At 38.1% G+C, this 22,544-nt stretch overlaps 3 protein-coding genes across 5 annotated transcripts; all 3 read left to right on the top strand.

The window, feature by feature from the left end:
• Nucleotides 1-932: 932 nt before the first annotated feature.
• On the top strand, nt 933-5,337 carry LOC117627624 (serine/threonine-protein phosphatase PP1). The gene is made up of 4 exons (XM_034359787.1): nt 933-1,486; nt 3,058-3,617; nt 4,258-4,470; nt 4,830-5,337. The coding sequence occupies exons 1-4, from the start codon at nt 1,309-1,311 to the stop codon at nt 4,839-4,841; spliced, it is 963 nt and encodes a 320-aa protein (XP_034215678.1). The 5' UTR covers nt 933-1,308; the 3' UTR covers nt 4,842-5,337.
• Nucleotides 5,338-6,231: 894 nt separating this feature from the next.
• Nucleotides 6,232-13,181, top strand: LOC117628126 (E4 SUMO-protein ligase PIAL2). Its single transcript, XM_034360500.1, has 16 exons — nt 6,232-6,530; nt 6,627-6,699; nt 6,808-6,873; nt 7,088-7,153; nt 7,233-7,315; nt 7,717-7,768; nt 7,869-7,940; nt 8,754-8,821; nt 8,906-8,954; nt 9,059-9,143; nt 9,235-9,336; nt 9,475-9,526; nt 10,031-10,082; nt 10,854-10,970; nt 11,056-11,919; nt 12,155-13,181. The coding sequence occupies exons 1-16, from the start codon at nt 6,325-6,327 to the stop codon at nt 12,827-12,829; spliced, it is 2,682 nt and encodes an 893-aa protein (XP_034216391.1). The 5' UTR covers nt 6,232-6,324; the 3' UTR covers nt 12,830-13,181.
• Nucleotides 13,182-13,526: 345 nt separating this feature from the next.
• On the top strand, nt 13,527-21,442 carry LOC117627263 (WD repeat-containing protein 7). Of its 3 annotated transcripts, XR_004585750.1 has the most exons (10): nt 13,527-13,842; nt 14,038-16,752; nt 16,844-16,947; nt 17,078-17,147; nt 17,994-18,480; nt 18,552-18,803; nt 19,458-19,660; nt 19,895-20,018; nt 20,378-20,584; nt 20,788-21,442. XR_004585750.1 is itself a non-coding variant. In XM_034359251.1 (9 exons), the coding sequence occupies exons 1-9, from the start codon at nt 13,687-13,689 to the stop codon at nt 20,929-20,931; spliced, it is 4,533 nt and encodes a 1,510-aa protein (XP_034215142.1). In that variant the 5' UTR covers nt 13,541-13,686; the 3' UTR covers nt 20,932-21,442. The 3 variants fall into 3 exon arrangements, 2 of the variants coding, with proteins under 2 accessions (XP_034215143.1, XP_034215142.1); XM_034359251.1 differs by having other exon boundaries at nt 13,541-13,842; nt 17,994-18,803; XM_034359252.1 differs by lacking the exons at nt 19,895-20,018; nt 20,378-20,584; nt 20,788-21,442 and having other exon boundaries at nt 13,528-13,842; nt 17,994-18,803; nt 19,450-19,558.
• Nucleotides 21,443-22,544: the final 1,102 nt, after the last annotated feature.

The raw sequence follows: 22,544 nt of genomic DNA, 5'->3' as shown, positions 1-22,544 counted from the left end.
CACAGTGAAACATATTCGATGCTTTGTAAGTAATATGGAAAATATTAAGAGATGATAAATTTTTTTTCATCATCTCAAATTTCATTGATTTATCTCGGTTAACTTACAGTGTAAACATATAAATATGCAGATATTCACATTTCGCACCTAAAAACTTTATGTTTAGCATTTCCTTAATATCTTTATTTAAAACAATTTACTTGAGGATATGCCAAAGAAGAAAACAATTAACTTGAGAATGAAAAGTAACTTACACAATGTTAGTGGGGGTATAGCTCAATTGGTTGAGCTCTTTTACCTCCATTCATATAGTCAGAAGTTTGAAATTCCTATACACCTAATGAATATTTGTATAAACTCCCCTCCTCCATCCATATAAGCAGAAGTTTGAAATTCCTATACACCTAATGAATGTTTACACAAAAAAAAAAAAAAAAAAAACTTATACGGTTATCCACCCACCCTCTTTTTATTCGTTCAAAATTAGATGCCTTATGCATTACTTTTTCCTATCTTGGCTAAAGCAGCCTAAAGTGACCATGTTTTGATTCAAATTCAAACACAGACTCCTTAGCAACACTTGCATACAAAAGCTATTTCCAAAAAGAGAAGAACATGATAAAATAGTGTGTCACAATTTGATAATCTTTCATTCTCCACTTCAAAAAGGATAAAAAGAAAATAAAAAAATGTGTATTGTTTGGGAGGGCACCAAAATGTCATGATTCTCATCATGATAAATGCATGATCCATCATCATCAACCCATCATTACAAAAAACCAAAACAAAAATTGTGTTCTAATTTATAGTTGTAGTTGACCAAGGTTGACCACGCACGTGCGAGGCGCATGCTCTCAAAGTTTCCAGATAGGGTTAGCTCAAACTTTATTTAGGGCTCCCTTAAACGCAAAGCAGAGAGAGGTCCCCTCAAAAACCCAACCCAACTGTTACACACTTAAAAGACTTATTTTTTCAACTCTCTCTCTCTCTCTCTCTCTCTCTCGCTCTCTGTCATTTACCAGCCGAAAATGGCCGCCACGCACACCTCCACCACATCTTCTTCAACCCATAAAGCCCAAGATATTATTTCCTAAAATCTCTGCTTGTGATTTCGAAGCTATTATTGTTATTCTGATTCTCCTTTAGGCTTTTATCCCTTTAGCCAAAAGACGCGTTAATCGGATCTTTATCCTCGCTTTTGAGCGCACCCAAGGCCGAAACAGAGTTAGGGTTTTGTATTCTGCTTTTGTTTTGTTTGGTTGGTTTTTCTGGGTGCGATTTTGGGTTGTGTAGAGAAGCTTTGCTGTGATGGACGAGAGTGTTGTTGACGATCTTATACGGAGGCTTGTCTCAGCGAAGAATGGCCGGACCACCAAACAGGTGCAGCTCACGGAGGCCGAAATAAGGCAGCTTTGCTCCGCTTCCAAGGAGATCTTTCTCAGCCAGCCGAATCTTCTTGAGCTTGAAGCTCCGATAAAAATTTGCGGTAAAGAACTTGATATGATTGATTCTGGATTGAAAGTTTTGGTTTTTATCTTCGGATAAGTTTTGGTTTATTTGAATTTGTTTGCATGTTTTATGTGTTGAATTTGGACTTAATTGTGGGAAAGAGTAATTTGGGTGGGTTTGCACATGAAAATGATTAATATTTTTTTTTCCTGGTCAATGCCCATGAAAAGGATTTCTTCACTGGAAATTGGGAGTTTCTTTGAGCAGATAATGTAATTTTTTAGATTATAAGAAGTACTAAGAAAAATTGAGTTTTTTTGGGTAGGGTCAGTTTCTGGTGCATTTGATTAGAGCAGAAAGAGCATTTACTAGTGAAAAGAACAGGACAGCTTTGAAAGGGTTTCCATATGCATTAATCAGTTTGCCTCATCTGAGTATATCATATCGATTGTAGAGTGCGAAGTATGTTTTTAGCACATAAGAAATTGTTACCGGTGTTTGTCTGATAAACCAAAATTTGATGGTAAGAGATTAATGTAGTTTTCATTGCCAAAATTTGCGACATTGGCGAGGTTATGTGGCAAAACTTCCGAGCATTACTAAAGGCTTGCAAGATTCTAGGCAGACTAAGTTGTTTATGAGGCCTTTCAGTTTTTCATTGCCTTATTTTCCTGGCCAAAAAAAAGTTATTCTTTGGCTTGTTTTGGCCTTGGACATGTTTCTTCTGGGGTGGTTGCCTGTTGGTGGGTGAGCTAGGTTCCTTACTCTGCAAAGTAGTCCCTAGGTACTCCTGATACTAGTGTATATGATATGGCTGTATTCTGGTTGCCACTTATTCTTTTAGATTAGATGGGTATTAATTTAGTGTTGTCAGTGCCATGTGTGCTTTGCCTGGGTAGGCATTCTCTGAAGTTGGATTTGTTGGACAGCCATTGAACTGCACCATTGTGACGCATGAAAGTAGATATTTGTTTTTGGTGGAAATTGGCTCATGCAAGTAGTCAAAGTTTGAATTTTTTCCCTCTCAGATGAATGTAAAAGGTTGATGTTACTATGCATTAGGCGATATATTCGATCCTCATTTATTGCACTGGGACCTAATGCTCGAATGTCGGTCAACTTTTCATGTGTTTGTAGATTGACCACTCTCATAGAGGTAAGTGTCAATCAACTTGTGATAGCGTACAAGCTATTTGCACATATATCTTCTAATTATGATACGAAGGGCACATATAGCTTCCGAACTCCACCTTTTTGTTTAACTTAGGTTCAGTTCACTTTCTGGCATCAGTGTCCTACCTTGTTAAGGCGATTCAGGTGTTCTAAAAGAATTTTGGTCTTTAAGTAATTTTATATTCATGACCATCAACCTTTGTTTAGTTTGCGTTCTAGAAATGTTTTCTTTATATAAGGGAAATCCGTTTCGGCTTATAATGGTAAAAAAAAAAAAAAAAATCTTATTTCATTTAATTGTAAGGGCCACCTTGTAGGTGTGTATTTGTTCGATTGATTAATTAAGAAATTTTTATATTCATTTCCTGAACCGAATAGATATGCTCTGTTGAATACTACAATAACACCGATCCATTTTCCGTCATTGTTTCACAGGAGATGTTCATGGTCAGTTTTCCGATCTTTTGCGATTGTTTGAGTATGGTGGGTACCCACCTGAGGCCAATTATTTATTCCTAGGGGACTATGTCGATCGTGGTAAGCAGAGCATAGAGACAATATGCCTTCTCCTTTCCTATAAGATCAAATACAAGGAGAACTTCTTTCTCCTTAGAGGCAACCATGAATGTGCTTCCATCAACCGCATATATGGGTTCTATGATGAGTGCAAGAGAAGATTTAATGTTCGCATTTGGAAGACATTTACTGACTGCTTCAACTGTCTTCCAGTTGCGGCACTTATTGATGAAAAGATCCTTTGCATGCATGGTGGTCTTTCTCCTGATTTGAAAAACTTGGATCAGATTAGGAATATTGCCCGGCCAGTGGACGTGCCAGATCAGGGCCTTCTCTGTGATCTATTATGGGCTGATCCTGATAAAGATGTTGAAGGTTGGGGAGAGAATGACCGTGGCGTGTCCTATACTTTTGGTGCTGACAAGGTTGCTGAGTTCCTCCAGAAACATGACCTTGATCTCATTTGCCGTGCTCATCAGGTAATACGACTTAATTTTCTTTTTTCTTTTTTAGTTTCTCGTTTGGAACTGAATTGGACCTGTGTGCTCGTGTATGCACTAAGTCTGGGAACTGACAACTCAACCTGATGTAATGCATCTTCAAATAATCATCTTAACTTGTACAGTTCCATTTGTCACGACAGTAATATTATGAACGTTTTGAAGTAACTTTATTCAAAATTTCATCCTTCATATGTTGGTGAACATGTAAAAGAATAGTGGAGTAAGTTATAATTTGAATTTCTTTGTGTATGTGCATGATATATTTGTTTTTCTGGGTAGATTTCTATGCCTCATGATTTTCCTTCCACTACTGGCTCTCAACTTTGTGATCATGGCTTGTCAATTAGGTTGGTATCTTGTGTTTGGCTCTGTTATAAATTTTTTGAGCAAATAGTTTTACACCAGAAAAAATTCCTACGACAGTAAGAGTTCTTGTGTCCCACATATTTGGTCACATACTCAATTCTGTCTTTCAATTAATGCTGAAGTACAATCTGCATGTCAGTGTTTATGAGCACATGCTTTTCCCTGGCCTGAGATGCAAACTGTATGTTATTTAGTAGTGTTCTTAATGTTTGTCCACCTCTTATTGGATTTATTGGGTTTCCTTTATCAGGTTGTGGAAGATGGGTATGAGTTTTTTGGAAAGCGGAAGCTGGTGACAATATTCTCAGCACCAAATTACTGTGGGGAGTTTGATAATGCTGGTGCCATGATGAGTGTAGATGATACATTGACATGTTCCTTCCAGATCTTGAAAGCATCCGAGAAGAAAGGAAAGCTTGGAGTAGGCAACAACATGTTAAGACCAGGAACTCCACCTCATAAGGTACAGAGATTAGAAATTTCTTCCAAATAGCACAATATGGAAAAAATTAGTTTTGAATGTTTCTTGGAGATGTATTTATATTATCATGTTAGTAATAGTTTAGAAGCTTATTGTCTTAGCCGAGTAGCGTCCTTGAATAATTACAGTAGGTCAATTAGTACTGAATGGATGGTGGAAGCTGTTGGCTAAAGGAATTGGCGATGTGTTTTTGCCGTTGGAATATTTTTTTTGATTCACCTGATGTTATGGAGAAATCTCTATGCTGATTTATTATTCAGTGACCTTGGATGTCATTAAGCTCATCAACTGTCATTCTGTGATCCGGATGATATTTAACCACGTACTTTTCTCTCACGCAGGGTAAGGGCTGATCGATTGCAACTTCAGAGAACACATACATCTTCTGTATCATCTTGTGCTGCTTGGCTGTCTCCGTCGCAAGGTTGATGATTCACCTCGGCCTTCTTTTGTGCCGTACAGAAGTATGAAGCTGCAAAGTTATTTCTACAGCGTCAAAAGAGCCATTAGTACCAGAATTAGTTCGACTTTTATTTTCTTCCCAAAAAAGGGAGAAAAGCTAAATTTAACTGTATAATTGAAATATTCCGACTCCATCACGTTGAATTGTAGAAGTTTTTGTTTCATGGCAGAACCTATATTTTCTGTTGCTTACAAAATTGCCTTTATGCTCTCGAGAAACTCCACCATTGCCTGAAATTACAGCAGGGGGCGGGCTTCTGTTGCTCTCCTTTGGCAGGGCCCCGATGGGATATTGGTGGCTGTTGAGCCTTGGGCAATTTGGCTTTTGGTTTAGTGGTTTTTTAGGGCAAACTTGATGAAAAATGAGAGAGAAGTTTGTTCAGTGAATTGCAAAGGTCTTATGCAACTATTAATTTCGCATTGCCCATAAAACTTATTAGCGTTTTAATTCCTAAGTTCGAACATGTTTATATTCTCTGAGGCTGGCAGAATTTCTACGCCCATTCATGAAACAGATCCCATAACTGATTTCAAATAAATTTCTTCAAAAATCTCTGCCCAAGTTTTATACAGATTTCACTTATTGTTCAACAACAATTGATTTCTTATCACGCAATTTGACTTTGCAATATGTAGCGACCTCTTAATTTCAAGGCAATTTCTTTATTCTTGTCATGGTGTGATTTAAGCCAACTAGTTTCCCATTTGATTCACAATCGTTTGATCCGAAGTTATATGAAATTGGTGCACATCTTAGAGTTTAAACATGTACAAATTACTCATAAAATCTTCATTTTACCAAATTCTAAAACTTTTTTTTCTCTATATAGTAGCACATAAAAATTATTCTCAAGTTCGGTTTGTAGGCAAATTTTTCTGATTTCACCCTCCAATTTATCAATTGCCAGCTGATTTTCTTGTCAAATTTTTTTTATTTTATATAATCAATATTGAAAAATGGAAGAATCGAAAATAGAATTTTGAATGCAAAAGATAATGCTCTTAACCGCTTGACTTCAAGTGCCAGATGCTTTTGTTGCTTATAATTCGTCTTAACACAATTGGTTTGTTTAGAATTTATAAATTCGTTTAAAATTCGAGAGTTTAAACCCTAAATCCTTGGTTATACATGTGTTAGCAGATTTAAAAAGAAATTTAAAAAAAAAAACTCCCCCGGGAAGTTATCTAAATACAGGTGGAAATTATAAGAGATGTGGTGGCATGGGTCCCGCATATTTTGTTTGGTTTACTTTATATTTTCCCGGAACCTTTTCAATTCACTTTTCCTTCAGTTTTTTTAATAACATTTGAAAAACCTGAAGAGAGAGATAGAGAGAGAAAGTGGGCCGTGTCTGTGTGTGAGTGTGTGGGCTAATGAATGGAACAACGCTAACACCGCAGGCGGTGGTGAACAATTTAGTGAGTCTGAACGTAGGCGGCGTTGGGCAGCAGCAACTCTCGGCTTCGCTCGTCAACTCCTACCGAGTCGCCGCCGTGGCTGAGCGCTTGGCTGCTCACGTCAAATCTGGCTACCGTGGCGAGGCCATGGAGTTCTTCAATCTCTGCCTTTCCCTTTCCAGGTACTAGCTTCTACCTCTTTCTATCAAACCCTATTTTCAATTTCTTTGTTTTCCCCTTTTATTTTATTTTTTTTGAAATTGTTTTGGCACATGTAGAGGCATTGATTATGCCGTTGCAAACAATGAGATTCCGACGATAGCCCACGATTTGCCTGCGTTGTTGAAGCAGGTATTGGAGTTTTCTTCTTCTAGTTCATCAATGCCCTGTTCTATGTTGTCTTCCCAATTTCTTTTTTTATCAGTGACAAAGATTTATACTAGAGCATGTTTTGTGCAGATATGCCAGCGTAGGAGTGACAAAGTATTGGAAGCTGCTATCATGGTGCTGATGATCTCTGTTAAGGTATTTCCACAATGCCTTTAGTTTTATTGAATGAATGCCAAATGGGTGTTACACATTTGCCCAAGTCTTATACGTGGCTTGCTCTTTGTTCATGTTTTCACTTTTTCCCTCATTTTACTAGAAGGTATATTTGGTTTTGTTTTTGTATCAAGTTTGAAAGAATTTGAACATATAGGCATGAGTTTTCCAGCTGACGTTGTGTTTTTCTTGGTAGAATGCTTGTAAGACTGGATGGTTTTCAGAAAAGGAGACTGAAGAACTATTTTCTCTAGCTAATGAGGTTTGCTGTTACTTTGTTTATTATTGCTGTTATTTCTTTCATGTAGATGTTTCTGATGATCATCTCTTTGCAATTATAGACAGGGAGTAGCTTCTGGCTCCCAGGAGATTTTAAAACTGGACCTAGCTGTTGTCTCTCTACTGTGGACACAATAATGAAAAGGTGGAACTTCTGCTTTACTTTTTTACTTTCTTTCACGACATATCATCTTAGCCTAATGGTCCTGAACCATGCGGCCATGTTAGAATTTAGAAATTAGAGTTTTACCAGGAATAGGTAGAAGTTTTTCATATGCAAGGATAATGAGGTTACGTGGCCTGACATCTTTGAATTGTGTATTATATATATATGTATATATATATATATATATTGAAGCAATTAAATGTTAACTTTCTCCACACTGTATTCAGTTTGTGTTGTGTTTCTGGTTGATGTTTACAATTGACCTCTTCAGTTCCTAATATTTATAGTATCCTTTATTTGCTCCTTCTAATAACCATGCTGATGATACAAATACATTTTTGAAAGACCTCCTTGTGCGTGTGTTTGGGTTTTGTTTGCAGATATTATCCACTGATGAATATGGGCCAGATACTTGCCTCTCTCGAAGTCAAGGTGGCTCTTCATTCTTTTTTTCAAATTTTTTTTTCTTTTAACATATTTTTTTTTTTTTTTTTTTTGGGTTTGTTTTGAAGTATGTGTCATTGTGTTGTAGCCTGGATATGGAACGTACGTGCTTGATTTCCATATTTCAAAGAGCACAGTATATACTCCTCAAGAAAAAATTGTAAGCATCTTCTTGAATTACTTGCAATGTTGGTAGTGTTTGTAAGTGCTTGAGTTCTTGTTAATTTTTTTACACATGCATGGATGCACACACACACACACAAGCACACACGTGTGGTCATGCATAATACACATAGACACATACATGCATGCAGCAAGCCCATCAATCGTCCATAAATGGTCTAGCAGATGGCTTATGTCTCCTAAATTCTTATTCCCGATACCCCATATTTCGTATATGTACTTATGTATATATTTGTGTACTTGTGTTGGTTTACAAATGTGTGAGATTATTACAAACAAGGTTGCTTGACCTTGTCCCATTCTTTTGCCAAGCCCTTTTTGCCATAATGCACAACATTCACACAGTTTTTTCTTTATAGTTATAAAACACTAGTGCAGTTTATATATCATAGCAACATAATTGTTGTTAACCCTCGTGAAAAAACGTGATTGTGTTAACCTTTAAATCTGTACTTTTAAGTATAACTTATTTGTTCAAACTTTGGGCTTGCTACATATACTTTTTATTCTATGAACTGTTAGTTATATAAATTTTGGTAAGTCCCACAAATAGTCAATAATTTAGGGGTAGAATCACTGTAATTTTTATTCTATGAACTGTTATTTACTTCAGTCTCATTTGATGCATTTTCCAACTAGTTAAACAGTTACAATTTGGTTCTACAATTGTGGTGGTTTTTCGCTTTGTGCTTTAAATTGTACTTTATACTGTTTTTCCTTTCATGCATTGAATTGGAAATATGATTTATGAAAGTATTTCTTGATCTCACCCTTTTTTATTTTCCTGAAGCGGTTATTTGTAGCACAAACAGATAATATGGAGACATCTGCGTGTATTATAAGTCCGCCACAAGTGAAGTACAGCTCATTTTCCTCTTAATCTTTTAGTTTCGTTGGAGGTGTTTCCTATCTACTCTGATGACATTTCTTTTACTTTTGTAGCTTTCTTCTAAATGGAAAGGGAGTAGATAGAAGGACAAACGTTTTAATGGTTTGTGTGGTTCCACTTACTCGATAGCTAGATGCAAATGACTGAATTTGGGTTGTACCATAGTATTTATTTAGTAACAGTGTGTCTTGCATTTTGTTTGTCAGGATACTGGACCGCAGATGCCATCAGTTGTGACTGGAATGCTTAAATTTGGATCAAACCTTCTTCAAGCTGTGGGCCAGTTCAATGGTGAGCTTGGGTGCAAGTCTTCATGGTCTAAGTATTGTAGTTTTGTTGTACAATATTCTTCCAGCTCTGACTGTAATGTAACTACTTTTAGGTCACTATATCATAGTGGTTGCCTTTATGCGCATCACATCATCACCTGACACTTCAACACTGAAAGATTATACTCAGCCCATTGTACCTTCGTCAGATTCAGGTGTTACACATGATTACTTTTCAATTTATTCTTATACACTATGTAGATATGTCGTCTTACCTAAACTTTTGAAATCCATTAGGCTTTGTACCATAGTATAGTATGTTTAAATGATAACTTTTTTATTTCAATCATTAGATTCTGATATAATCGAAGGGCCATCAAGAATATCTCTCAATTGTCCCATAAGGTACGCCTTGATATTTGTTGCTTGGGTAATATTTTTCTTAGCTTATTTTGTTTTGAATATTATTAGTTTATTTATTATCCTTTATCTTTGAGATAGGTATTCCTTGGACATTTTGACCTGAACCGCACTATTACCTTCAGCAGAAATGTCTAATGCTAGAAATCTTATTGGATTTCTGCCTTTTGTAAAATTAATTCTGATTGGGAAAGATTGATTTGGTTTTTTTTGGAAGATAGCATAGTTTAAAGGGTTTATATTGTTTTTCATCAGCTTGGTCAGCTGCTTCAATATTTGTTAAGTTTTGATTTCAACGGTTAACATAACATTTTGGCCATGTCCTATTTTGTGTGAATAACACTGTTAATGTGCTGAAGTTGTGTCGCATATCTTTTCCTCTTTTTCTACATTAAAATGCATCAAAATGTGTATTTTTGCTAATACCTATTTGATCAAACTTCGTTGATATGATGCTGATTGTTACATTTGCGTTCATGTGCAAAACAGCTATACACGTATCAAAACTCCTGTCAAAGGTCGATTGTGCAAACATCTTCAAGTGAGTGGTCCATGCAGCTATACACATATTATACATATGTTCATTTTCTCCTGTTGATGCCTTTGGTTTCAAATTTATGTTTCCAAGTTCCTACATAATCAACATGTAACAAGCTTTTGAACCATGTAAAATTGTTCTGCGATCTATATGCATCTTGCTTGCATGTTGGTTTTTAATGGGACCTCAGATCTTTTTGACTTGTGCACTTATGCCACTTCCCTTATCTGCGCGAGTGCTTTACATGTGCCACTTCAAGGTCACATGGTTTCAGATTTTTACTTTTGACAGATATTTCTTATGAGTTCAGGTTCAAATTTTGATATTAAAAAAATATTACTATGATTGTTCATCCTCAGGGAACAGAAAAGAAATTAAAAGAAACCTTTATTTCCACTATAGGGTTTGTAAGGAAGACAGGAAAGGCTAAAGGAAAAGTTTTTTCTATGCCCCACCAACTGTTCTCTTGATAATAGTTGAGGTTTGAAGGGGGAGTCGAGAAATAGGAATAGAAGACCCTAAATTCTGTTATCCTTTATATACTCAGTCAAATTTTCCTATTTAACCTAGCAGTGGTAACTAACATACAATATTTCACTGATATTTTATTTGCTCGGGAACTTGAGATTCAAATACTGTCTAGCTCAGATAGTTGATGAAAAGTTAAGTTATTCTGTAATTGGACGTGGAACGATCTAGCTTTTCCTGTTCTGATAGTTCAATACTGTCTTCTAATTTCAATTTTTTTCTTTTTTCTTTTTGGTGACTTAATAGTGTTTCGACTTCAGTAACTTTGTTGGTATAAATTTAAGACGACCTTCATGGCGCTGCCCCCACTGTAATCAGTATGTCTGCTTTTTGGACATTTGTGTTGATCAAAATATGATTAAGGCAAGTAGCTACTTATTTGCATTTTCCATTTTTATTTGTGTTATGTTTTTCTTGTATTGATAAACCAGTTGGTTTTCTCCCCCAGGTCCTGAGAGAGGTAGGAAAGAATGTTGCTGAAGTAATAATCTCCATGGATGGATCATGGAAAGCTGTACTGGAGAATGATGATGATGTGGATCGGGCATATGATAAGGGCCTTCCAAAAGAAAGCTCTCAGCAGGAAGAATCTACCCGTGTCTCAACTGCACTTGCTAATGTTCTGGATCTTACTGAGGATGATACTGAGATGGACACTGTGAGTGCTTGCGAAACCGAAGACGTGAAACCTTTGAGCAACACAAACAGGGTTAATCAAACTGTTGCTGCTCATTTAGAGGACGACTTTTGGTCTGGAATTTTCTTTGCTAATGGTTCGTTGGCCTCCGGTATAAGGTCAGACACGCAAATGGGTGGTGTTATTCCTCACACTGGTCCTGCAAATTTACAGTCACCTGTGTTGACTGATGCTGTTTCTCCTGCACTTGATCGAGGAACTGAGAGTCATTTGACCACTGATCTTGTGGCGTCTGCAATGCATCAATTTTCTTCTCCCAATAATTTTCAGTGGCAACAGTCACAGTTTGCAAGTTCAGCTGCTAACAATGAGTACGGGAGATTTGCATCAGACAGAGTATTACCCAGGACTCCAACGGCAGTTCAGGCCCTCCCTGCACAGTCCCAGGGACCAGGTTTGCAACAAAGACCAAGAACTAGTTGGAATTCCTCAACTCCCTCTAGTGCCTCTCTTAGTTCTCAGGTTGGACAATCTATCACACCCACAGCAAATGGTGTCAATGCAGTATGTAGTGATTTGGAAAGGCAGCAACACTTTTCTAGGCCCCGAATGAATCCGCTTCAAGTGTCAAACATTGCTTCATCTTCACTGCAACATCCCTCACAAACTACACAGGTTAGTGCTTTCTCTTTTCTTGATGTCCATTTTGTTATGGTGGTCGCAATCAGTATAAATGCAAATGGGAAACCCTGGACGCTGGACCTGAAATTGACTTGGTTTAATCAGTATTTTCCAGTTTGATTGGTTGTTGGTCAAAGCATTCTAGAGAAAATTTTCTATTTCCAATCTAGAGGATCTTTTCTTGTTCTGCACTTTAATGTTACCGAGTTTCGTTTCATTAATCTTACAGAACTGGGATCGTCAAGATCAGTCCTTCATTCACGGGCAATCTGTCCAACAGGTTGTTGGCCTTCCAGTTCAGAGTCAACTGCAAAGTGCTAACAGAGCATCTCCTGGGCTCATGGACTTCCAGAATGCACACTTACAGCAAGCTTTTAATAATGCAAGGACTCCCCAGACTATGGGTCAGTCTTCAAGCTCCAATCGATCATCTTCACATCTCTCGCGGGCACATATCCAACAAGGAAATGCACAAGTTGGGACTGGTCAAACATCAAGTTCTTTAAACAACCGACAGAGGTTCATGGCTGGTGCTCACCTAGCTGCGATCATGGCCAGGCAGTCTCCATCCATGCCAGTGCAAAATCAAACTCCGAGAACCAGGCCATCTTTGCCAGTAAACGTAGGAGGTACGATGCAAGCAGTTTCAGGGGCTGATGGATCGGTGGATTTGTCATCTGAGCAGAACTGGCGACCAACAGGTCGTATGCGCGGAAGTCTGTCAGGTCGGGCTTACAGTGCTGCTTTTAACCAGTTCATAATAGCGCCAACCCAACCCACTCAAGCGGTGAGACCTCCACCAAATCTGACATCTCCACCACCTGTTGTTCCGGCCCAACCAGAGACATTGATTGGCAATATGAGCGCTCAGGTTCCTCAAACACATAATAGTCATCCTCAATAGGTTGATCTTGTCTTACATTCTGCGGGGGAGTTCTTTTATGCTGCCGTACATAGTATAGTAGGTGAATTTTGTATTCAGTGGTAACTGGTAAAGTTATTTTAGGAGTATGCTTTTGTCTATTACGCGATATTCAGGGCTCCTGAATCGGGCGAGTTTCGACGAAGAGAGAATTGAGCGATTTGGGGGTCAGCTTGTAAAATTATAGTGTGCAGGTTTTGACGGAATTAGTGGTAATGATTTTATAGTTGGCAGATTGTACCTCTGGTGTAATTGTCCATGTTAGTATTTTTGAACTTCACATAGCCGACGTTTATGATGTTAATTTACACTGGCTCTTTACCAGAATGAACAATCTGAGTGAATTATCTTCCAAGTAAAAATCTAAACTGGTTATAATGGTTATTGAACTTTTCAAGAACTCAAAGAGTGCTAAAGTCAGTCACGCATGGGCATGCGGGTGCATCTTCCCTGACTATAGATGTGCATGAGCACGCACGACCGATCGTAGCAAAACTAGTTAAGCTGGATGACACATTCCATTTTTAAAATAACAACTTCCCATCATAATAAATGAACTAGATTTGAAACCATGAACGAATGTATCCCAACTCCCAACAAAAGCAGGTGCAGTGCAGCACTTGACTCGATTAATCATTCTGCACGACATGTCGTTTCTTTTTTCTACTGATGATCCTGGGAGAGAGGCAGGCGGAGCCGCGGAGTGCCCGTTTAGTGAGCCACACTTCTGACGTCTCTCTACTCGGCTTACTCAGCCACGACGAGCCACCCCCAACCCCAACTCTCGCAAACGACTTAACGTTTCGAATGTGATCTGACTTGCTGCAACTCACTGAGTCATGAAGTGCCGATCGGTCGCGTGCATATGGTCAGGCACGCCTCCCTCTCACCGAGTCACCGCCGCTGCAGCGCTCAGCCACCCCCCGACGCTCTACACCGGCGGATCCGATGGCTCCATCATCTGGTGGAACCTCCATTCTTCCGATTCCAACTTGGTACTTTCACTCGCTCACCACCTGTTTGTTATTTGTTCTTGAATTTCATTGCGAATGTGATTTCCCTTACTTGTTTGCTTAGTTTAATTTGCTTAACAAGAGTTTCTTAGTTGAATTCTGTAATTTGTATAATTGTTTCCAAGTATGGTGTTGATCGTTGAACGGTTTTGTGTTGACAATTCTTGTTTGGAGCAGGAGATTGTGCCAATGGCTATGTTGTGTGGCCATGCTGCGCCCATAGCCGACCTTGGCATTTGTGATCCACTTGTGGTTTCGGGGAGTGAAGGAAGAGACTCTTTAGGTGATGGTGATGGTGATGGTGAGGTGAGCTCTAGCCCCCATAGTCATGGCGCATTAATCAGTGCGTGTGCTGATGGCATGTTGTGTGTGTGGAGCAGAAGCAGCGGGCATTGCCGACGCAGAAGGAAGTTGCCGCCTTGGGTTGGCAGTCCGTCCATGGTTAGGACATTGCCTTCGAATCAACGGTATGTATGTATTGCATGCTGTTTTGTTGATAGTGTGCATTTGTTGGACCATCATTCCGTTGAATCAAGTGAAGTGGGGGAGGTGTTGGGGGATAGAGAGTCTCAGCATAAGAAACCCCCCAAATGCACTGTGGTTATTGTTGACTCCTATACGCTTAGCATTGTCCAAACTGTTTTTCATGGAAACTTGTCAATTGGTTCATTGAAGTTTATGGATGTGGTTTCATTAACTGAGGATCAGGAGAAGCATGCTGTAGTTATGGCAGATTCATTTGGTAGGCTACAGCTGGTTTCAATACCAAAGAATCCACACCAAGATAAGGAGGGTGGCACTGGTTTGCATCCAAGTTCTCAGTTGGAAATGACTGTTTGTGCAGAGGGGTTAAGTGAGGGAGGAAATGTAATGTCAATTGCAACTTGTGGGAATGTTGTCGCTTTTGTGTTAAAAAGTCGCTGCATATTTAGACTATTGCCTAGTGGCAATACAATAGGAGAGATTTCTTCTGTGGACGATCTCCTTTGTGAAAAAAGTGATTCTACTCAATCACATATGGTGGGTGGTTTGTTTCTTGAAATTGAAAATGTTGACAATTTACCAAATACCCAAGAATCTGATGAAATTTTTTCAAGAAACTTTGCTGTTTGGAATAACAAAGGTCTTTCAATTGTTTACTCGATATCATATTCTAAAGGTATGTTTAAGTGTGAGTCACTCTGTGAAATCCCTGCCAACACTCATCCACTTGATGTGAGACTATCAATTAGTTTCATTCAAATGGGCCATTATATTCTTCGCATTGAATCACTTTGCTTTGATGCTGAAGAACCTTTACAGTGGAAACCCCATGTTACAATCTGGTCTACATGTCGGAAACATGATGACCATGGGAATTTGTGCCTATGGTTTAAATTGCATGGCGTAGGCTGTTCTTTGGTAGACTGGACTGCAAATTCTACCTCAAGTAATGAATCTGAGTGCCCAGGTGATATGGAGACCAAACTAACATCTTCAAAATCTTTTGGTTCAAGCTCAGGAAGTGTAAATGGTTATGATAATGACAATCTTGGTTTAGTTAATAAAAGAGGGGTTGTGTCTTCTTCCATGGTTATTTCTGAAACATTCTTTGCTCCTTATGCTGTTGTGTATGGCTTCTTTACTGGAGAAATAGAGATTGTTCGATTTGATTTGTTTGAGGGCCTATCTTCTCTTGGTGGGAGCTCACATCATGAGGTGAAGCCGCAGATATCTAGACAGTTCTTTTTAGGGCACACAGGTGCTGTTCTCTGTTTGGCAGCACATAGGATGGTGGGTATTGCGAAAGGGTGGAGTTTCAATCAGGTTTTGGTGTCTGGAAGCATGGATTGCACAGTTCGCATATGGGATCTTGACACTGGAAATCTGATCACTGTAATGCACCAACATGTGGGCCCAGTGCGCCAAATAATTCTTCCCCCAGCTCATACCTACCGTCCTTGGAGTGATTGTTTTCTCTCAGTTGGGGAGGACTCATGTGTTGCACTAGCTTCTCTTGAGACTTTGCGAGTAGAGAGAATTTTTCCTGGGCATCCCAGCTATCCTGCAAAAGTTGTATGGGATGGTGGAAGAGGTTATATTGTGTGCTTGTGCCGAAACCATTCAGGAACATCTGATGCCGTTGATATTCTGTACATTTGGGATGTAAAGACAGGTGCTCGAGAGCGAGTCCTTCGAGGAACACCATCTCATTCAATGTTTGACCATTTCTGTAAAGGCATCAGCATGAATTCCATTTCTGGAAGTGTATTGAATGGGAATACCTCAGTTTCCTCATTACTTCTTCCAGTAATTGAAGATGGGATCTCAACTCACTCTCATCCGAATAATTCAGAAAAATTGGGCGCTTCAACAAATTTGGTGCCTGGTACTATGGTTGAGTCCAATACTTCCAGAATTAGTAAAGGTGATTCTGAAAAACTATTTCCAGCCCCTGCGGCGACCCTTCAAAGCAACAAGCATCCAATCAAGTCCTATTGCCCTTTCCCTGGAATTGCTGCTCTGAGTTTTGACCTTGCATCATTAGTGTTTCCTTATCAGAAGCATGACCTGATAGCAAGTGGCAGTGATAATAAACAGGATAACTATGTGAAGGGACAGGGATCTGAGACATCAAGTCCCCACCACAAGCCTTTAGGTAATGGACCTGGTGTGCATAGGACCTCGAATGCTATTGTTGAAGAGATTGAATGGATTAAGACGCTTGAAGAATGTTTACTTCGATTTAGCTTGGCATCTTTACACTTGTGGAATGTAGATCCCGAGCTTGATAACTTGCTTATAACTGACATGAAGTTGAAGAGACCCAAGAGCTTTATTGTAGCTTCTGGTTTTCAAGGCGACAAAGGGTCTTTGACGTTGACATTTCCTAATTTGAGTGCAACTCTTGAGGTACGTTTGAAGAATGGCACTAACTGTTGAGACATGTCTTCTTGTTTGGCTTCTTTTAAATTTTCCTGAGAAATTGAAAACAACATTTCAGCTTTGGAGAATGTCATCAGAGTTTTGCGCAATGAGGTCACTCACAATGGTGTCTCTTGCCCAACGCATGATTAGCCTATCACACACCAGTTCCAATGCCAGCAGGTGATCTCAAAACTATATTTTCTGCATATGAAGTGTAATGGTCCTTTTCATTTTTTTATTATTTTTTTCTTGTTTCTAATGTTCACTAAAAGTCATTGCATTTTTCTTGTCTGATGTTTTCTTTTGGCAGTGCTTTAGCAGCATTTTATACTAGGAACTTTGCAGACAAAATGCCAGATATAAAACCACCCTTACTTCAGGTTGAATCTTGTGCTGATGATTTTGATTGTTCTTAAATGCTTATATTTTATTTTCCTTTCCCAGTGTTAGGGCAAAGGAGATTGCTTCTAAACTTTCTAAACTTATTTGAACTACTTTTGCTTGAAGTCAACCCCTCTCTCCTTTCCTTTTCCAAGAAAGAAATATCAGTTTAGAGAGATCTTAGGAGTAAAATACCCTTTTTACTTGATAATTGATCCCCATAATTCAGAAATATTACCTACGCTGTATTATGTCTAAAAAATGGGTCAGTGTAAATCATGTATTTGACAAGACTCACCACATAACGGTATAGCAGTTATAAATAGTCGATAAGCTGCTGGTTACTGATGTCTATTTCTAATATTAAATGTTGGGCTAGTTTTTGTGCTTAGAATTCTTTTCCCACCTGGTTGTTTTACAAAAGGGTAGAGAGCAGTCAGTTACTTTCAAACTATTGACATTTAAGTTTTAGATGAAAACATTAATAAGGAAGTGGAGAGATTAAAGCACTAAGTGTACACATGATATCTGTTTAGTTGGTGAGAAGATGGGAAATTTTTTCAAAATTTGGAATCCAGCCCCAGGATATTTACAAAAAATTCTGCTGTAAAGTTCATCACCTTTTGATTTTTCTTTAAAAGAGCAGCAACATTCTTAATGGTTGTAACTTGTAAGTATGGTTTATGAACATTCTGCATCTGTTTGATAAACTTTCTTGTTTCATTATTCAGCAACTTGGTGATAACATCAATATTCACTTCAGGACTTGAATTGTAGGATATGGGATTGACAATTTAAACCTATCATGTTTTTGGTTAACCTTATATGCATACTCTATTTTATAGCTTTTGGTGAGTTTCTGGCAAGATGAAAGCAAACATGTACGTATGGCTGCACGCTCTCTATTCCACTGTGCTGCTTCACGGGCGATTCCACTTCCACTATGTAATCTAAAAGCAAGTGGTCGCACAAATCTGAGCTCTCTAAGTGGACTTGGAGAAAATGAACATGTAAATTCAAACATAGAAGAAACATCTGCTAACAGATTGCATTCTGACCAGCTGGCAGAAACACAAAGGGTTTCTAAGGTTGAAGAATTTAATATTCTTGCATGGCTACAATCATTTGAGATGCAAGACTGGATTTCTTGTGTTGGGGGGACAAGCCAAGACGCGATGACATCTCATATTATTGTTGCTGCAGCTTTGGCTATTTGGTACCCAAGTCTTGTAAAGCCATGTCTTGCTATGCTTGTTGTTCATCCATTAATGAAGCTGGTTATGGCCATGAATGAGAAATATAGTTCAACTGCAGCAGAGCTCCTTGCTGAAGGTATGGAGAGTACGTGGAAACAATGCATCAGTTCTGAAATACCTCGTCTGATTGGGGATATATTTTTCCAGATAGAGTGTGTAAGTGGTCCATCTGTCAACTCGGCTGCACAAAGTTTAGCTGTACCGGTTGGCCTTCGGGAGATATTGGTCGGTTTTCTTCTTCCAAGTTTAGCTGTGGCTGATGTCCCAGGGTTTTTAACTGTTATGGAAAGCCAAATCTGGTCTACTGCATCTGATTCACCTGTTCATCTAGTATCTCTTATGACTCTGATCAGGGTTGTGCGTGGTTCTCCAAGATACTTGGCTCAATACCTTGATAAGGTTTGTACTGCTAATTATTAATGGCCGAGACAGTCCATCTCCAATTTCAAGAGCAATTCTAAAAGAGTCTTAACTGCAGGAAAATAATAGAAACTTCCTAATTGAGCACTAAGGACACTTGGATCACACCATCCATGTATGCTGAGTTGTTGATAATTGGATTTTTATGTTTTTTTTTATATAAATTTAAAAATTATCATGTTTTATAAGTGCGGCTCATCCTTTTCCCTTTTCTAGATGCTTAAATCCATCATGGTCCAATTCCTGTTTATTTTCACTTATATAGGTTAACTTTAGTTATAAATGTAATCAAATGTGTTGAATAAAGAAGTTAATATTCTGCTTTTTATGGCCTTCGAATAACTAACTTTACAATATTTAGTCATTGGCAATAAAAGGTCTCATATTTCATCATGCATATAAAAATGGTATTTAATTGTCTTATGAACAAACCTTCTTTTGGAAGCTCGATTTCTTTTTTATGTAATTGGTAATTATATAACTCGAAAGAAATGGGAAGAGGGGGTGAAGGGATCTGTATTAGTTGCAGATATTGGGATAAGGTGGCTCTGTCTTTCTATTTTAGTTAGTTTAATTCTCAGGCTTTTATGCTTCATTTTGTTATTTTTATATGACAGTTGGACAGACTTGCAGGTAATTGACTTCATTTTACAAACTGTGGATCCCAGCAACTCAGTCATGCGTAACACTTGCTTTCAAAGTTCAATGACTGCATTAAAGGAAGTTGTACGTGCATTCCCCATGGTAGCCCTGAATGATACATGGACCAGATTGGCTGTTGGGGATGTCATTGGAGAGAGAAACAATGCTACCATTCGGGTCTATGACATGCAAAGGTACTCAAAGATAGAATAATACAGTTAAGAGAAAACCTAAAAGAAAGGGTGACATTCCCTTGTTCTATGTTAGTTTTGGCAGTCGGGGTTGGTTGTTTGGGAATCTGTTGGAGTAATAGCTATATTTAACAAAAATTTGAACTTATTCAGAGATTTGTACTTATCTCTTGATATCTTTGCTTCTTGACTCTGTGCTGGCTTACTCCACTTTTGTGCATTGTTTTTTCAATGTAGTGTTATGAAGATAAAAGTTTTGGATGCAAGTGGACCTCCCGGACTTCCAAATTTACTTGCAGCCGGTTCAGAAATGATGCTAATTACTGCAATTTCAGCTTTGAGCTTTTCCCCTGATGGAGAGGTACATGTCATTAACTGACAAAGTAATGCTATGTCACCAGACTGTCAACCAAGACTACACATTCGGACATGATTCCACTTGATTTTAAAAAAAGAAAAGAAAAAGATCCAAGTGCTTTTATAATCCATTAAATTTTAAATTTTTCTGCCAAATGGTGTCAAAAATGCTTTTGGCTATTTGAAAATGCTTTTGGCCCTTCCAAAAGCTGTGCCAAACAGGTCTCAAGTCAAGTCAGAAGCTTTTGCTAATGTTAATGTATTGCATTGGTGGGAACCATTTAAAACCGTTTGGAATATCAATACACAAGGAATGAACTTGTTCAAGTGTGCTGTCTACTATCATAACATATCCAATTGCAGGGGCTGGTTGCTTTCTCTGAGCATGGATTGATGATCAGATGGTGGTCACTGGGATCTGTATTTTGGGAGAAACTGAGTCGAAACTTAGTTCCTGTCCAGTGCACAAAATTGATCTTTGTTCCTCCTTGGGAGGGATTCTCACCGAATTCTTCTAGGTCAAGCATAATGGCAAGCATTATGGGACACGATAGGCAAATCAATATTCAGGTATCTCTTCCAGGCAGATGTTTGTAAATGATGTTTCTGAATTGTGTTTCATTTTTTTGTTAAACTTGATGTTCTTTCTCTCATTTATATGGTCTCTATCTCTCTAGAGGCATCTATCTAGTTCTGTTTGACCATGTGGAACACTTCAAATATTCCTTCTCCACAACTACTTGTTTATCCTTCCTTTTTCTTTTGGGTGGTAGGAAGGCACGAAGGGTTTGAGTCAGGCAGACAATTTGAAACTGTTGATTCATAATCTTGACCTCTCCTATCGGCTAGAATGGGTTGGTGAACGGAAAGTACTTCTTACGAGGCATGGCCATGAGTTGGGAACTTTCCTGTTGTGAGCTCAAGTTTGATGGAATTTGGACAAGATTGAGGGAATTTTTCCATGAAGGCTCAAGTTTGACGTCTTTTGATTGCTGCATATTTTCAACGTCAGTTGTCTCAATGAACATCAAGTGTTTAAATCTGACCAATGCAAATATTGATCTGCCTTGACGTCATTCTTCTCACAATTACTTCGAAGTTCTCACAGCAGTGCAGTTTTAACTATGCTGATGAGAAGGTGTCTTATTCTTGGCGCTACATCTAAAATGAGAATAGTGTACTTGCAGAATGGACATATATAGTATTCCACACTTGCTATAAAGTTCGCCCGAAGCTTAGATTTGTTTAAGCCATGTTGATGTTGTATTAATTTATTCATATGTTTGTAGGGTTAGAAACACGAGGGGAAGCGGTATATCTCGATCATTTCTTTTTGGTAGGTTAGATTTAGGAGATCTTTCATGTACAGAGTACTGAAATAAAACAGGTTCCAGATTTATTATAAAGGCTATTTTACACTTGTGCTTTCTTTTTCCTCTTAGTCCATATGGTTACCGTATGGTTCATGTTTTAGCTACCAATCCATACATGATGATGGTGAATAAGAGGTGCAAAAATGCCAATGGTCCAAGTCTATTACCACGACTGCCATTTATCCCCAGAACCGTCCCAATCATTCTTCCCAAGTAAGACCTAACCTAATACATTTATAATAAATATTTTTGATCTGTACATTTTGCATATGCCCAAGAATGTTTTTCTTACTTGAGTAACCATCATTCATATTTGATCTTCCAATACCATGCATGTGATAGTCGCCAATTAAAGTATATGAGACAGATAAATTCCTCATTTTCCTATATCATCATGGATTCATGGCTGTTTTATATTTGGTTTTGGAAGGGTCACGTATAAGTTTTTTAAATTTAAAATTTTCATATTCAATAACTGTCGTCCATGAAATATATATGTCGGTATTCCATCATTCCTGCCAATGGCAATATGACGTGTGTAGAAGTTTTTCTTTATGTGTTTTTGATGAATTATTTTTGTACATGTATGTCAAACCGTGATTTGCAAAAAAGAAGAGTGTCTCTTTCTAGAAAAGGAGGCAAGCATTATCCAACTCAAAGTGATCACAATTACCATACCCTGCTCGGTTCCCTCTAAACAAGCTGCCAAAAAAAAAAAGGTAATCACGAAGCCAAAAGGCCAATTAGTGGATTATGTCAGTTGGTCATGATAATTTCACTACCTTGCACCTAAGTTCAAATCCCTTCCTGTAAGTTAGAAATAGTTTAGAATATCGGTTTGTTAGAAGGAAAATAAACAAGCCAATTAGTGTTCACATGATCACTATACCATTGAAAACTTGTGAAATTAATATATAAATAGTGGTACTGAATTGATAAGTAGTTTAGGAACTTAGGATACTGTCAACTATATGGTTTATTAATACACAATCCAAGATCACATGATCTTTCGCTTCCAAATATACTACAAGTTACATATTTGTTACTATATCTATATATATATATATATATATATATATATATATATAAATGAATTCTTGCTTATCTTGGTAGGGTTTATCTTTGTCCGGAGCCCCCCATCTTGGATTGATGGCAAA

Source organism: Prunus dulcis, chromosome 5, assembly GCF_902201215.1.
Source record: "Prunus dulcis chromosome 5, ALMONDv2, whole genome shotgun sequence".
In the NCBI taxonomy this organism is placed as follows: domain Eukaryota; kingdom Viridiplantae; phylum Streptophyta; class Magnoliopsida; order Rosales; family Rosaceae; genus Prunus; species Prunus dulcis.
The sequence above is the reverse complement of the archived record's forward strand: the minus strand, read 5'-3'. Positions and strand labels throughout refer to the sequence as shown.